Source organism: Platalea leucorodia (assembly GCF_965183815.1).
Source record: "Platalea leucorodia genome assembly, chromosome: W".
Taxonomy (NCBI): Eukaryota; Metazoa; Chordata; class Aves; order Pelecaniformes; family Threskiornithidae; genus Platalea; species Platalea leucorodia.
Genome location: NC_138859.1, coordinates 18,838,052 through 18,855,983, shown reverse-complemented (window position 1 = coordinate 18,855,983; position 17,932 = coordinate 18,838,052). Strand labels below are relative to the sequence as shown.

Below are 17,932 nucleotides of genomic sequence, written 5' to 3'. Positions count from 1 at the left end.
TCCAGGAAGGCTGGACGGTATTCAAGGAGGAAGTCTCAAAGGCACAGGAGCAGGCTATCCCCATGTGCTGCAAGTCGAGCAGGTAGGGGAGAAGACCGGCCTGGCTGAACAGAGAGCTTTGGCTAGAACTCAAGAAAAAAAGGAGAGCTTACCACCTTTGGAAGAAGGGGCAGGCAACTCAGGAGGATTACAAGGATGTTGTGAGGATATGCAGGGAGAAAATTAAAAGGTCAAAGGCCCAGCTGGAACTTAAACTGGCCACCACCATTAAAGACAACAAAAAAAGTTTTTATAAATATATCAGTGACAAAAGGAGGGCCAGGGAGAATCTCCCTCCTTTGTTGGATACAGAAGGTAACCTTGCCATGAAGGATGAGGAGAAGGATGAGGTATTTAATGCCTTCTTTGCCTCAGTCTTTAATAGTCAAGCTAGTCATCCTCGGGGTTTTCAGGTCCCTGAGCTGGGAGATGGAGATAGGATGCAGAGTGAAGTCCCAGTTGTCAAAGAGGTGGCAGTCACTGACCTGCTCCTCCACCTGAACGCTCACAACTCCATGGGGCCAGATGGGATCCACCCGAGGATACTGAGGGAGCTGGCAGAGGAGCTCGCAAAGCCACTCTCCATCATTTATCAGCAGTCCTGGTCAACCAGGGAGGTCCCAGATGACCGGAAGTTAGCAAATGTCAAGAAGGGTCAGAAGGAGGATCCCGGAAACTACAGGCCTGTCAGCCTGACCTCGGTGCCGGGGAAGGTCATGGAGCAGATCATCTTGAGTGCCATTACGCAGCACGTGCGGGACAACCAGGGGATCAGGCTCAGCCAGCATGGGTTTATGAAAGGCAGGTCCTGCTTCACTAACCTGATCTCCTTCTATGACAAGGTGACCTGCTTAGTGGATGAGGGGAAGGCTGTGGATGCTGTCTACTTGGACTTTGGTAAGGCCTTTGACACAGTCTCCCACAGCATTCTCCTGGAGAAGCTGGCTGCTCACGGCTTGGATGGGTGCACTCTGCGCTGGGTTAAAAACTGGCTGGACGGCCGAGCCCAGAGAGTGGTGGTGAATGGAGTCAAATCCAGTTGGCGGCCAGTCACAAGTGGTGTTCCCCAGGGCTCAGTATTGGGGCCGGTCCTGTTCAACATCTTCATTGATGATCTGGATGAGGGGATCGAGTGCACCCTCAGGAAGTTTGCAGATGATGCCAAGTTGGGTGGAAGTGTCGATCTGCTGGAGGGTAGGAAGGCCCTGCAGAGGGACCTGGACAGGCTGGATCGATGGGCCGAGGCCAACTGTATGAGGTTCAACAAGGCTAAGTGCTGGGTCCTGCACTTGGGTCACAACAACCCCGTGCAACACTACAGGCTTGGGGAAGAGTGGCTGGAGAGCTGCCCGGCGGAAAAGGACCCAGGGGTGTTGGTCGACAGCTGCCTGAACATGAGCCGGCAGTGTGCCCAAGTGACCAAGAAGGCCAATAGCATCCTGGCTTGTATCAGAAATGGTGTGGCCAGCAGGACCAGGGAAGTGATTGTCCCCCTGTACTCAGCACTGGTGAGGCTGCAGCTCGAGTACCGTGTTCAGTTTTGGGCCCCTCACTACAAGAAAGACACTGAGGTGCTGGAGCGTGTCCAGAGAAGGGCAACGAAGCTGGTGAAGTGTCTAGAGCACAAGACTTATGAGGAGAGGCTGAGGGAGCTGGGGTTGTTTAGCCTGGAGAAGAGGAGGCTGAGGGGAGACCTTATCGCTCTCTACAACTCCCTGAAAGGAGTTTGTAGGGAGATGGGTGTCGGTCTCTTTTCCCAAGTAGCAAGCGATAGGACAAGAGGAAACAGCCTCAAGTTGCACCAGGTAAGGTTTAGATTTCTTCACGAAAAGGGTTGTCAAGCATTGGAACAGGCTGCCCAGGGAAGTGGTTGAGTCCCCATCCTTGGAGGGATAAGGACATTTAGCCGTGGCGCTTAGGGACATGGTTGAGCGGTGGACTTGGCAGTGCTAGGTTAACGGGTGGACTCGATGATCTTAAGGGTCTTTTCCAACCTAAATGATTCTATGATTCTATAACCACAGCTACAAAGGTAAGGCCTACCAGCAACATTTCATACGCAACTGGATTCAGTGTGTTCAACAACATGTAAAGATAGACACAGCATGGCTGACTTTTCCAGATATGATAACAACAGTAAACATTTATATCTTTTCAACCCTAAAGGTGTTAGGTTTAATGCAAAAATGTATTTTCCTGAAAGTTAAGATAGTTCATAGGTATGACCCTCTACAAAATGCTCTGTCTTATACACATAGATTAACAGTTCCTGTTAAAAAAAACCTAAATTGTCTGATTAAGTAGCCTTAGTTGTAAGCTTTGGTTTATTCAGTTTGTTATATTTATGTCCTTTGGGGTGTCATGGTTTAACCCCAGCCAGCAACTAAGCACCACACATCCGCTTGCTCACTCCCCCCCGCTGGGATGGGGGAGAGAATCGGAAGGGTAAAAGGGAGAAAACTCGTGGGTTGAGATAAAGACAGTTTAATAGGTAAAGCAAAAGCCACACACGCAAGCAAAGCAAAATAAGGAATTCATTCACTACTTCCCATCGGCAGGCAGGTGTTCAGCCATCCCCGGGAAAGCAGGGCTCCATCATGCGTAACGGTTACTTGGGAAGACAAAACACCATTACTCCGAATGTCCGTCCCCCCGTTCCTTCTTCTTCCCCCAGCTTTATATTGCTGAGCATGACGTCATATGGTATGGAATAGCCCTTTGGCCAGTCTGGGTCAGCTGTCCTGGCTGTGCCCCCTCCCAGCTTCTTGTGCACCTGGCAGAGCATGGGAAGCTGAAAAGTCCTTGACTAGTGTAAGCACTACTTAGCAACAACTAAAACATCAGTGTGTTACCAACATTATTCTCATACTAAATCCAAAACACAGCACTATACCAGCTACTAGGAAGAAAATTAACTCTATCCCAACTGAAACCAGGACAGGGGCCTGTTTCTTCTGAAATTGGGTGGAGCTACCCTTACTGGGTTGTTGTTCAGGTTTGGTGGGGGAGTTATGTTAATTTTCTTTTTGCAAAACACTGACCTGGCTAATGAGACTACCCAAAACAAGCAGTAATTTTGACCACGTTCTAGAATACAATAAGGTCTGAAAGGGAAGGGGCTCTTTATGCACTTTTGAAAAATACATACAACTTTATTGTCTCCCAACTCCATATAAGCTAAATGTTAATGTAGTTGTAGCAGGATTTTTTCCTACGTCGGAGTTGCCAGACTAACTGAGACAAGCATCCTCTTTGGTAACACACAGTACAGTAAATGGAATCAATTTCCGGTGTAGTAACACAAGCTGTGAACAAAGCTAAGTGTAAAGACTTATTGGTCGCATTTTCAGAATCTCTGTGGAGGTTTGCGTCTCTGAGCCTCTTTACGACTGGCAAAAAGTTGAGGCATGTTTACCAGTTTCCAGAATTATCTAATCTTAGTCTAATATAAATATAGTAAATTTAAGATTAGCAGGAAGTGAGGTAGCAGGTGAAGAAAGCTGCACTATGTTCTTTTTATTCTTATCCCATCCAAATCCTACCTAACTGCCTCTCTCAATTTAGAATTCCTACATGGTTAAAAACCAAAATTAGCAGAAGGCTAAAAAGCTGAAGTCATCAAACCCCAAAACAATTGTGCAATTTTTTCAAAACTTCTAAATGGGAAATGGGGCTAAAAAATTATACATATATTTAAAGCATATTCAGTATTGCACCAAAAAGAAAGAATAATCCTGAAAGAAATGCATGCCGTATACTGCTTAATGTAATCTCACTTCCCTTTCTGAATTTCTCTAGTTCAATTGCTTAATCTTCGTTTTTTCTATAGGAAGCACCACTACACAGCAAATTCCATGTCTGTCTTCAGACTTTCCTTTTATATTTAGTATGTCTATTGCATGATAGGGTAAGAACACTTCTACCACTACTACTTCGTCTTAATCTTCAGCCTGTTTCATGTGGTAAAGACCTGTCATTTTTATTTGCTGTTTTATCTTATTGTAAACTATACACAAGTTATGTCATGTAAACCGCGAATATATAAAACCAGGATCTGCTATTCTGCAGCACAATTTATGCAAAAATTTAGCTTTAGAACCTTCAAGTACATTTTTAAAAAGGGAAGAAAAGCAATGAACAATATAAAAATGTTTATTAAATGATGGTGTGCCTGCGTATTATTATAAATCACGAGTATATGAGAATTTGGTTCTTACATCAGACAAATAACTGGTTTTACAGATAGTTGTTCATAATTTACTATCCCAGTGATGCTAGCAGCATAACAAGTCTCTTCTTTTTATAGAATCATAGAATCGTTAAGGTTAGAAAAGACCCTTAAGATAATCAAGTCCAACCGTTAACCTAACACTGCCAAGTCCACCATTAAACCATGTTCTCAAGCACCACGTCTACCCTTCTTTTAAATACCTCCAGGGACGGACACTCAACCACTTCCCTGGGCAGCCTGTTCCAATGCTTGACAACCCTTTCGGTGAAGAAGTTTTTCCTAATATCCAGTCTAAACCTCCCCTGGCACAACTTGAGGCCATTTCCTCTCATCCTATCGCTTGTTACTAGGGAGAAGAGACCGACCCTCACCTCGCTACAACCTCCTTTCAGGTAGTTGTAGAGAGCAATAAGGTCTCCCCTCAGCCTCCTCTTCTCCAGGCTAAACAACCCCAGCTCCCTCAGCTAATCCTCATAAGACTTGTTCTCTAGACCCTAGATATAGACCCTAGATATAGGTATAGATACCTGCAACAAAATTATACAGACATGGGATGCCCAAAGAATTCCCTATAGTTTTATGAAACAAAAGAATTTATGTTCTGATTACCAGAGGCAATAGCAACTAAGAGAGATAAGTGTTGTAGTAATAACTTAGGTGCTGTCCTGGTTTCAGCTGGGATAGAGTTAATTTTCTTCTTAGTAGCTGGTATAGTGCTGTATTTTGGATTTAGGATGAGAATAATATTGACAACACACTGATGTTTTAGTTGTTGCTAAGTAGTGCTCACACCAGTCAAGGACTTTTCAGCTTCCCATGCTCTGCCAGGTGCACAAGAAGCTGGGAGGGGGCACAGCCAGGACAGCTGACCCAGACTGGCCAAAGGGCTATTCCATACCATATGACATCATAATCAGTATATAAACTGGGGGGAGCTGGCCCGGGGGGGGGGGGGCGATCGCTGTTCAGGAACGGGCGGGGCATCGGTCAGTGGGTGGTGAGCAATTGTGTCGTGTATCACTTGCTTTGTATATTATTATTGTATTATATTATTATTATTATTATTACTACTACTACTACTACTACTATTTCATTTTAATTCAATTATTAAACTGTTCTTATCTCAATCCACGAGTTTTTCTGACTTTCACCCTTCCAATTCTCTCCCCTACCCCACCGGGGGGAGGGAGTGAGCGAGCGGCTGTGTGGTGCTTAGTTGCTGGCTGGGGTTAAACCACGACAGTCCTTTTTGGCCCCAACGTGGGGCACGAAGGGTTTGAGATAATAACAGATTAACCAGAGTGTATTAAGGAATTTGTATCTGTTAACAGTTGCTGGTCATAATATTGATTCATGTGCTCTCAGTATTAGTCTACCTGATCTGCACCATGCTCTTGTTTTTGCAGTACGAGTTAAAGATTGGTGCTGGGTGTTGCAGTTTGCTGTGCTCTGCAGTGATTAGTGATGTTTTGCCTGGGAGATTTGTTATTAAAACACTGACCTTGAGCATTATCTGGTATTTGGGTTCTGTAGTGAAGCCATTACTGTACTTCAGGTACCACCTCATGGAGACAATTAGCAATTATACCTCTTCCTCTGAGAGGCTTTTTATGGAGGACATACAGAATGGCACCTTCGCTGCCTTCTTCTATGATGTTTCCTCCTTCATTACAACAACTTTTCAGTATCTTGAACATCCTTGGGTATTCAAGATACATCTATTGGTATTTCTTGGGTATATTGTTTCAGTTTTGTCTAAGGTTAATAAGCAGCTTAAGAATATCATCCAGAGATCTGCCCCAAGGCTGGATAGTTATGAGTGGCAGGGTGTGTGGGAGAGCACGGGCAAATGCCTAGGACGGTGGGCCCCTCCAGTGTTTTGGAATTTCACCCCTGAACAAGTGCAGAATCCTGAAAAACTAGTAGAACATCTGAAAAAAGTATGCTGTCATCCTGACAATTCTAGGGAGACACAAATCACTGCAATGTGCTGGGGCCTGGCCCATGCCTACCGAGCCGTATTAAACACTATTCAGAACCCTCAAGGGGAAGAGAATCTGAGAACAAAATGACTGGTGCTGCAGCTATGCCAGCCCCGGCAACAGACACTGCGGCTATGCCAGCCCCTGTGACGAGTGCTGCCGATACGCTAGCCCCTGTAACAGGCGCTGTGGCTACACCAGAGAAGAAACCCGTGCCAGTATGCTGTCACCCTGGCAATTGTAGGGAGACACAAATCACTGCAATGTGCTGGGGCCTGGCCCATGCCTACCGAGCCCTGTTCAACACTATTCAGAACCCTCAAGGGGAACAGAAGGTCTCTGACAACAAAACTACAGGCACTGCAGCTACTCCAACCCCAGTGACAGGTACTGCGGCTGAACCAGAGAACAAACCCATGCCAGTATGAGTCACCCCAATACACAAGAAAAAATACACAAGAAAATCAGCTCATTTAGTAAGGGATGTAGATGAACCAGGGCCATCACAAGAAGAGGAGGAGGAAGAGGCAGAACCTATAAATGAGATGGTAACCACCCGATCCCTGTCCCTGAGTGAGCTGCGAGATATGCGAAAAGATTTCAGTCGTCATCCAGGCAAGCACATTGTCACCTGGCTGCTCCGATTCTGGGATAATGGGGCCAGTAGCCTGGAATTAGAGGGTAGGGAAGCCAAGAAACTGGGATCCCTTTCTAGGGAAGGGGGCATTGACAAAGCGATTGGAAAAGGGGCAAAAGTCCTCAGCCTCTGGAGGCGACTCCTGTCAGGTGTGAAGGAAAGGTATCCCTTCAAGGAAGATGTTATATGTCACCCAGGCAAGTGGACCACCATGAAGAGAGGTATCCAGTACCTGAGGGAATTAGCCATGCTGGAGGTGATTTATAATGACTTGAACAACGAGCAGTTACCCAAAGATCCAGATGAAGTCCAGTGCACACGACCCATGTGGTGGAAGTTTGTGCGGAGCGCACCATCATCGTATGCAAACTCATGGGCAATAATGACCTGGAAAGATGAAGAGGGACCAACGGTGGATGAATTGGCTGGCCGACTCCGACAATACAAAGAAAGTCTCTCTTCCTCCCTACGGGCCTGCATCTCGGCTGTGGAGAAACTGCCTGACGTGATAGCTGAGAAATTATCCCGGGAGTTCCAGCGATTCAAAGAGGACATGTCCTACTCTACACCTGTACGGACCAGTATCTCAGCCATCAGGACTAAGCATCCCTCTCTTCAAAAGAGAAGATACAGTGAATACACACCACGGGCCACCCTGTGGTTTTATCTGCGTGACCATGGAGAGGACATGAGGAAGTGGGATGGAAAATCTACCTCGACCCTAGAGGCACGAGTACATGAGTTGCAAGGAAAAACAGCTACAAAAGGTGGTTCTTCCAGGAAAATTGCTGCTCCAGTTTCCAGTGAGCAGTTCCCCAGACAGAGCAGAAGGGCTGATTTTGCTTCCGATCTCAGTAAAGGGACTTTTGATTCGCATTTACAAGAAGTGAGTAACGAATGCTATGACCAGGACTAGAGGGGCCCTGCCTCCAGCCAGGTGGAGGAAAGGGACAACTGGCTGTATTGGACTGTGTGGATTCGATGGCCTGGCACATCAGACCCACAGGAGTATAAGGCTTTAGTAGACACCGGTGCACAATGTACCCTAATGCCATCAAGCTATGAAGGGGCAGAACCCATCTGTATTTCTGGAGTGACAGGGGGATCCCAACAGCTGACTGTATTGGAGGCTGAAGTAAGCTTAACCGGGAAGGAGTGGAAGAAGCACCCCATTGTGACTGGCCCAGAGGCACCGTGCATCCTTGGCATAGACGACCTCAAGAGAGGGTATTTCAAGGACCCAAAAGGGTACCGGTGGGCTTTTGGTATAGCTGCCTTGGAGACGGAGGAAACGCAACAGCTGTCCACCTTGCCCGGTCTCCCAGAGGACCCTTTTGTTGTGGGGCTGCTGAGGGTCGAAGAACAACAGGTACCAACTGCTACCACAGCGGTGCACCGGCGGCAATATCACACCAACAGAGACTCCCTGATTCCCATCCATAAGTTGATTCGTTGACTGGAGAGCCAAGGACTGATCAGCAAGACTCGCTCACCCTTTAACAGTCCCACATGGCCAGTGCAAAAGTCTAATGGAGAGTGGAGACTAACAGTAGACTATCGGGGCCTGAATGAAGTCACGCCGCCACTGAGCGCTGCCATGCCGGACATGCTAGAACTTCAATATGAACTGGAGTCAAAGGCAACCAAGTGGTATGCCACCATTGATATCGCTAATGCGTTTTTCTCAATCCCTTTGGCAGCAGAGTGCAGGCCACAGTTTGCTTTCACTTGGAGGGGCATCCAGTATACCTGGAATCGACTGCCCCAGGGGTGGAAACACAGCCCCACCATTTGCCATGGACTGATCCAGACTACATTGGAACAGGGTGGGGCTCCGGAACATCTGCAATACATTGATGACATCATCGTGTGGGGCAACACAGCAGCAGAAGTTTTTGAGAAAGGGAAGCAAATAGTCCAAAGCCTTCTGGAGGCCGGCTTTGCCATAAACCAAAGCAAGGTCAAGGGATTTACACAGGAGATTCAGTTTTTAGGAATAAAATGGCAAGATGGACATCGTCAGATCCCAATGGATGTGATCAACAAAATAACAGCCATGTCTCCACCAACCAGCAAAAAGGAAACACAGGCTTTCTTGGGCGTTGTGGGTTTTTGGAGAATGCATATTCCAAATTACAGTCTGATCGTAAGCCCTCTCTATCAAGTGACCCAGAAGAAGAATGATTTCAAATGGGGCCCTGAGCAACGACAAGCCTTTGAACAAATTAAACAGGAGATAGTCCATGCAGTAGCCCTTGGGCCAGTCCGGGCAGGACAAGATGTGAAAAATGTGCTCTACACCGCAGCCGAGGAGAACGGCCCTCCCTGGAGCCTCTGGCAGAAAGCACCAGGGGAGACTCGAGGTCGACCCCTAGGGTTTTAGAGTCAGGGATACAGAGGATCTGAGGCCTGCTATACTCCAACGGAAAAAGAGATATTAGCAGCATATGAAGGGGTTTGAGCCGCTTTGGAAGTGGTTGGTACTGAAGCACGGATCCTCTTGGCACCCCGACTGCCGGTGCTGGGCTGGATGTTCAAAGGGAGGATTCCCTGTACACATCATGCAACTGATGCTACATGGAGTAAGTGAGTCGCACTGATCACACAACGGGCTCAAATAGGAAACCCCAGTCACCCAGGAATCTTGGAAGTGATCATGGACTGGCCAGAAGGCAAAGATTTCGGAATATCGCCAGAGGAGGAGGTGACGCATGCTGAGGAGGCCCCACTGTATAATTAACTGCCAGAAAATGAGAAGCAATATGCCCTGTTCACTGATGGGTCCTGTCGTCTTGTGGGGAAGCATCGGAGGTGGAAAGCTGCTGTATGGAGTCCTGTACGACAAGTTGCAGAAACTGCTGAAGGAGAAGGTGAATCAAGTCAGTTTGCAGAGGTGAAAGCCATCCAGCTGGCTTTAGATATTGCTGAATGAGAAAAGTGGCCAATGCTCTCTCTCTATACTGACTCATGGAGGGTGGCAAATGCCCTGTGGGGGTGGTTGCAGCAATGGAAGCAGAGCAACTGGCAGCGCAGAGGCAAACCCATCTGGGCTGCCGCATTGTGGCAAGATATTGCTGCCCAGGTAGAGAACCTGGTTGTAAAAGTACGTCACGTAGATGCTCACGTACCCAAGAGTCAGGCCACTGAAGAACATCAAAAGCACCAGCAGGTGCATCAGGCTGCTAAGATTGAAGTGGCTCAAGTGGACCTGGACTGGCAACAGAAGGGTGAATTATTTCTAGCTTGGTGGGCCCATGACACCTCAGGCCATCAAGGAAGAGGTGCGACATCTAGATGGGCTCGTGATCAAGGGGTGGACCTGACCATGGACACTATTGCACAGGTTATCCATGAATGCGAAACATGCGCTGCAATCAAGCAAGCCAAGCGGTTCAAGCCTCTCTGGTATGGAGGACGATGGCTGAAATATAAATATGGGGAGGCCTGGCAGATTGATTATATCACACTCCCACAAACCCGCCAAGGCAAGCGCCATGTGCTTACAATGGTGGAAGCAACCACAGGATGGCTGGAAACATGTCCCGTGCCCCATGCCACTGCCCAGAACACTATCCTGGGCCTTGAAAAGCAAGTCCTATGGCGACATGGCACCCCAGAAAGAATTGAGTCAGACAACGGGACTCATTTCCGAAACAACCTCATAGACACCTGGGCCAAAGAGCATGGCATTGAGTGGGTATATCACATCCCCTGTCATGCACCAGCCTCCAGGAAAATCGAACGATCCAATGGACTGTTAAAGACTACACTGAGAGCAATGGGTGGTGGGACATTCAAACACTGGGATACACATTTAGCAAATGCCAGCTGGTTAGTCAACACTAGGGGATCTGCCAATCGAGCTGGCCCTGCCCAATCAAGACTTTTACGTACTGTAGAGGGGGATAAAGTCCCTGTAGTCCACCTAAAAAATATGACAGGGAAGACGGTCTGGGTTACTCCTGCTTCAGGCAGAGGTAAACCCATTCGTGGGATTGCTTTTGCTCAAGGACCTGGATGTACTTGGTGGGTGATGCAGGAGGATGGGGAAGTCCGATGTGTACCTCAAGGGGATTTGATTTTGGGTGAAAATAGCCAATGAACTGAATTGCATCATGTTAGTTGCTATATAATACTGGATGTCATCACTTCAATGATTACTATCTGCCCAAATTAATGAAGAATGAACTTTGAGGAAACCGAGCAAAGTGCAGCAGTGATGGAACCAGAACTGGCTTCATCATGCAACAATCCAACACCACACACCATCTCTCCTGCCCTGAAAGACTGTTATGACAGATGAAGCCCAAAGTCATGGACTAAATGAACTCAACAAACCTTTGTGGAGGGATAGCCTATAGAGTAAGGAAATTATATCTATATGTGTGTGTATACATATATATATAAATATATCAAAAGACTGGAAAAGTGGTAGTGATTAATTGGAATGTATTTGAAAGTGTAAGACCTGGGCATGACGTATATGGGATGGAATAAGGGGTGGATACTGTCCTGGTTTCAGCTGGGATAGAGTTAATTTTCTTCTTAGTAGCTGGTATAGTGCTGTGTTTTGGATTTAGGATGAGAATAATGTGGATAACACACTGATGTTTTAGTTGTTGCTAAGTAGTGCTCACACCAGTCAAGGACTTTTCAGCTTCCCATGCTCTGCCCGGTGCACAAGAAGCTGGGAGGGGGCACAGCCAGGACAGCTGACCCAGACTGGCCAAAGGGCTATTCCATACCATATGACATCATAATAAGTATATAACTGGGGCGAGTTGGCTGGGGGGGAGCGATCGCTGTTCAGGAACGGGCGGGGCATCGGTCAGTGGGTGGTGAGCAATTGTGTCGTGTATCACTTCCTTTGTATATTACTATTGTATAATATTATTATTACTACTACTACTACTACTACCATTCTATTTCATTTTACTTCAATTATTAAACTGTTCTTATCTCAACCCACGAGTTTTTCTGACTTTCACCCTTCCAATTCTCTCCCCCACCCCACCGGGGAGGGAGTGAGCGAGCGGCTGTGTGGTGCTTAGTTGCTGACTGGGGTTAAACCACAACAGGTGCATATACTGATCTTTCTCCTTGTGGGTCCCTAATCACATTTTATTTGGCACACAATCAACTCCACTTCTGAAGTGGAACATAGAAGCAAAATGTTACTTTTAAGGGATAGGTATGAGGAAATTAATTGTTCAGTAGAATCTGCAGAGAACTTCAAATTCTGGTAGAATACTATCATACAAAAATTACTAGCTGACCAAAGCACTACAGTTTATACAATATTTTTTCAAAAGGTGACACATGAAGTTTAATGAGAAGACATAATCAGTATTGATCTCTTTCATTCCCTATTCACAATCAGTGATATGCTGAAAATGTCCTGGGAGTCGCATCGTGGTGCTCTGCATCACTTCTTATTACAAAGGAAAGTATTGGAATCTCTGCACTTATGCATTAACTGCCCAGATAACTCAGTACACGCTATCACAGATATATGCAGGCTGTATTATCATACAATAACAATTTAGTTTTATTTGACTTCCTTTTTAAAGTTGATGGCAAATGCAGAAACAATAGCCTGAAGGATTCTCTGTATGTATGACTAAAAACAATGCATTAAATACTGACTGGCATAGATAAAGTGGGGTAGGAACTCGGGGGAGAATTATATTTAATTACCTAAACAAATATCCTCAGCGCTTGTGTAACAACCAGAAAACCCTTGGCTGGAGGTACACAATGACATAATTTTTCCATCTAATGGGGCTAGCAAAGGTGAAGTTTTTTAGCAAGGATATGGCAAGTTTTCTGGTTACATTCTAAATGCTTCCTATGGTGATGAGTCTCCACAAACTCTTAGTTACAGCCCAAATTCTGCAAGTTGTAACACAAATGTGAAATGTTACTTCTAACAACTGTCTCTTCTTGGCAAGACCGTTGCCTCTCTTCCCTTTAGACTTTGAAAAACCATGATATAATCAGATTGTTGACTGGTAACTTGTTTCTATTTGGGTTAAGGTCTGTAGAGTATATATATAGAGAAAGATCTCAGCTCACACAGCTATTATTTCAGGCTATCCACACTGTGGTGTTGGTTTATATCTGTCTCACACTGTGAATGGTATCTTTGAAGCCATAAAGGGAAGTGGTTTAGTGGTAAATAAGTGGGTAAGTCACACAGTAATGTATATGGGAAGTGAATAATGTCTATTTATATGATGTGCTCTTGACTTTACTGCAGATACAAGTCTAGAAATTACTTAAAAAAACAATCTGAACATCCAACCATTGGTGCATCCAATGGTAAGGGGAGAGAATGGAATGTATTTCCTGAGCTACCAAGAGGTTCAAATCAACTCCCACCTTTCGGGAAACTTACTTTCTTAGACACTCCTCTCACCTCTTCTGGTAAATACACATCTATCTGACATATTCTTCCAGTGTACTAGCAGTGGATATAAAACTTCAAAAGTGTTGCTAAGAATGACAAAGCAGGTCAAAAGATGACAGAAAGTGAAAGTATAGAAACTTACAGGATATATTAGAAACTAGCAACAGAATTTAGAAACAACAACAGAAACAAAATACAGAGAAAGATTTAGAAAGACAATGTGTACTAACAGTGAGGGAAAAAAAAGCAACACAGGGAACATTAAAAATACTACTACTGTAAGAACACTGGGGGAAAAAAAAATGAGAAGACTAAAGGAGAGACTCATGCAAGTGGTGAAGGAAGAAGCAGCATGAGACTGACATATATGCTTTGAAACATATACAAGAGATCCGGTGGACAACAAACTATTGTTTTGGTTTTATGTATGAAATCACTGAAGTCTCACAAAGTCAGTGAGCACTGAATGCTTACTTCCTTTTAAACGCTTTGTGAATCCCAGTAGTAAATTTCAAGCATTACATTTTGTTGCTTTGTGACATAGGGACTTAAAGCTAGCAAATTATGTTTAGATGTTTTATCCCTAAACATGTGGACTGTATTTTTGAAACATTTTTTCTTTGGTTTCTGCTAATTGCTTATCCTGGACTTACATATGTAAAGAAACTCTACTTGCAAGCATAAATATATGAGAGGCTCATATAAAGACTTATATATAGTGATTTATAATTCTAATGTTTTATTACTTGTTCTAAAACAATTTTTGCAGAACTCCACAAAATGAACTATAATCTATTATAATTAAAATCTACAAATCTGCAATAAATCATGTTGTTAAATGGTTACATATGTTGAGCTTTAAAAATAACCATTCAACTAGTACATTTACCTTTTGGAAGAAAATGTATGAAAATTTTGTTTCTATAGCTCCTTAATGAGCTATACTATTTTAATATTACTCAAAAGATCTACTATGGTGATGATTTCATTAAACTAGGTCAAAACTAAGATATTCAGTACAATTTGATCTGAAGTAGTATCAGATGCTTATTTCCTACTTTGGAGACTTACTAATTTTATTGTATTCCTCTAAGGCAACCGTTAAAATATATACATTTATTTCAATTTTGAAATCAGTATTATATCTATTGTGGAACCAAAGTTAGGACCTACAAATATAAGAAATTCAAAGTATAAGGAAAGCTCTGTTTCACCTTCTACTTATGTTTTCTGTTCATTTCAAAATGAAAACAATCAGAAAGTACAGTCAGCCTAATTTGTCTCTAAAATTTTCTTTTACCAATTATGTACCCTAAAGATTATCACTTATATGTAATTTCCTATGATTTTTAGCTTTCTTACCACTGAAAAATAAAACACAATATTGTATATTTGGGGACACTGAGAATCCATGCAATACAAGAGAGATTTTACTGCACTTTGCACCACTGTGCACCAAAATATGCATATATAAATAATAAAAGTGACAGATTGGGAAGGTAACCAGCTCTACAGGACAGCAGATTGCATAGGACAACAGGAACCCTGTATGTGGGGCTGATAAAGCAGAAGCAGAATGTGGTGTGGTAATAACAGAGCATCGGAGCAAATCTGAGCAGACCTAATTCATGCACCAGTAGCTCTCTAGCTGCCTAAATTGCATCAGCAAGATATTTTTAAGTTTGTCTTGACTCAATCACATATAAAGGATTGTGATAGATAAGGGCACTCAGACTACTGTGCAGATAAATCTCACTCCAGGCTTCTGTTATGTGTATGGCCATGTTCCATTGACTTTAATGGGACCTTCATGGTGCCTTTCAGTTTCTTCTATGCTTTCCTCAATGAGAGGCTTCCTTTCTTGCCAACCTGACATGGAGACTAGAATGATATAACCAGATTAATTTTCATAGCTAATCTAAAAGTTCCAGTGGAGACCATGGAAGTTTTTGACACAGCTTTAATAACCAAGTATGCTAATTCTTTTTCTAGTGGGCAACACCAAAAGGTCATCCTCCTCTACTATCATCATCCTTTTTTTTTTTTTGAACAGATGAAAAATTTTACCAGAGCTATATAGTATATTACTCAGAGCAACTGAATTTCTTGGAGCCAACATCTAGACAGTCCTCAGGGTCCAGTGTTAAATTCCACATTGTTGTTTTATCAGAATCCTGCCACAAAAGAGTACATGCGTACCATTCAAGACCAAGTTTAGTCACATATGCATTCTTATTGTTGTTGATCTGTAACAAATAGGATTTAACTTAAAATGCTTTTTTTTCTCCACCCTTTACAAATTGAAGTCTGTTTTCAGTTATGTGTTTGCCTTCTTGGCAGACATATTCTTTCAAGATTAGGTCTTGTTCGTACAAAAGAGAGGCAGTTGAACAAAACACAAGAACACTTGCTTAGTACTATTTACCTAATCACCAGGACCGCAAAAGAGAAAAGGAAAAAGGGAAAGAAAAGGGAAAGGGAAAAAACTGGGAAAATAGATGTTCTAGGGCATTATAATTTTTATGAATTGCATGGACGTCTACCCTTGACTGCGCTTCCCTAGTAATAAACTTAATGTAAGATTTCAAATTACCATAGGCTTATGTTTTGGGAAACAAACACACACATAATACTAAACTAGATACACTACCTTCCTTACAGTAGCCTTTACATTCAAGTTATTAAGTGTATGTTTGTGCTGAATATGCATGCACACACAGATACTTGTACACACACAAAAACCTGTACATGTATGTACACAAAAATATAGTATAAAAAGATAAAAAGTAAGAATTACTTCGTTAGAAAGAACAGAAAATAAGATACAGTTGTTTGTAACCACTATATACTTACTATTTAGTTGAATCCGATAACTGATATTCTCGTCGTCTATCATAACATTCCTGGATTCCAGGGTCATTCCATAAACTTCTTATTGCATCCACATAGGGATTCTCAAAAGTTGACACCTTCTCTACATCGACTTCTCGAACTAACTGTGCATGAGCCTAATTTGAAACAAAGAAAACAATAAAATTTACTTCATTTTCTATGTTTACAAATAGTTCATATACAGTGAATGTGATTAACAGGAATAATTTTTCAGACTGGCCATCTCACCAATGTGAAGTTATGAATGAATGATGATAAGGTGTGTTCAAACTAAGAAAAATAGTAATAGGGATGATATGAGAGAAGGTAAATAAATGTGTATATGGGCCCTTATTTCAGAATAAGTTTATCCTAATCCAGTATCATTTAGCTGAAATGGATGAAATGTTCACATTAAAATTTATATTTAATTAAGCTAATTTTTAAGAAAGCTTTCATTTTTCAGGTACAATTTTAGGGCATATAATATACCTGCTTTTTAAATGATAACCAGTTAACCAACTTGGCAGAGTTAGACTGATGGGAGCAGAAAGAATGGGGAGGAGGGAGGAAATTTGTCTTTTAAAGAGATTCATTTATATGTACATACACTAAGAGAGAAAAATAACAGATAAAAACTTAGTCAAGCAAAAAACCCAAGGGATTCTAGTCTCAAATCTAGTCTGCATTTCAGACTAGACACATTTCAGCAAGGACACAAACCTCTTTGCATTTTAAATTAGGTAAATGCATACAGAAAGGATTGGTTTTGTTCTTTTTAAAGTAATTCATCCTGTTTACACACATACAACCCGTCACCCCCCTTTTTAGACAGCCCAGGAAAATGCTACTACTCATTACTTAACAAAATTTTATACCTGCAACTATTGTTTACTCATGTGGAAATCAAGAACTCCAAGTTCAATGTGAAAAATGTTTGTCTTCAAGATATGGAGAACATATGCTCTCTATTATAAGAACGCAAGTCTCCAAGTTCTAACAAAGTATATTTTCTTCTGGAACATCACATCCACCCATCCCAAAACTGGACAAATCATGAAGGGTCTCTACTGCCTCACAACAAAATAACAAAAAAATGGTATTCTACTAAGCACAAGCCAATACTCTTGTGAAACAGGAAGATTTTTTTTTTTTTTCAAAAGATTCTATATTTTTTTCTCAAGCTCAGTTATGTGTTCCATTGGCTTTGTATTCTTCCAAAAGAATGATGCCCCAAGTATTTGCTCACTACTTATGACAAACTGATACAACAATATATTCAGATTTTTTTTTTTATTGTTCTTGAGCTCCGAAATTATGGTCAGCTGATATCAAAATGCTAACAGAGGTAAAAGACTGAGTCAGTATTCAAAAGTTGCTCTTAAGCTTTCATCAGAAATTCATCGTAACTGAAATATTTCTCTAACAGTTCTCTAAACATTCTCTAATAGATGCTCAAGTATTCTACGTCAGCAGTACAGATAATCATAAAAGGTAATTACTTTATTTAGTTATCCATTTAGATGTATAATTACTACAAAATAGTCCAAGATTTTAAATTGCTTTATTTACCAGTTCTGTATGTCCTGCCCTACAACTAATATGACTTTGCATTATGTGGCAAAACTTCTGAAATAAACTCCGACATATGCCAATGAGTTGTATCCATCAGAAATGTAATTCAGCCTTTTTAAAATAAACATATTTCCCCAGTGAACACTGTTTCTGGTTCCCTGGGTTTTGCTTGGGTAGACTCATGACAA

At 42.7% G+C, this 17,932-nt stretch overlaps 1 protein-coding gene across 1 annotated transcript in view; it reads right to left on the bottom strand.

Moving 5' to 3' along the window:
* Positions 1-17,932, bottom strand: part of LOC309601647 (guanine nucleotide-binding protein G(q) subunit alpha) — a gene marked incomplete at both ends in the record, with an annotated part of 171,712 nt that overhangs the window by 52,872 nt on the left and 100,908 nt on the right. The window contains one exon of the mRNA XM_082334806.1: positions 16,152-16,306. Coding sequence (XP_082190932.1) covers positions 16,152-16,306 — 155 coding nt within the window. The remainder of the gene's footprint in view (positions 1-16,151; positions 16,307-17,932) is intronic.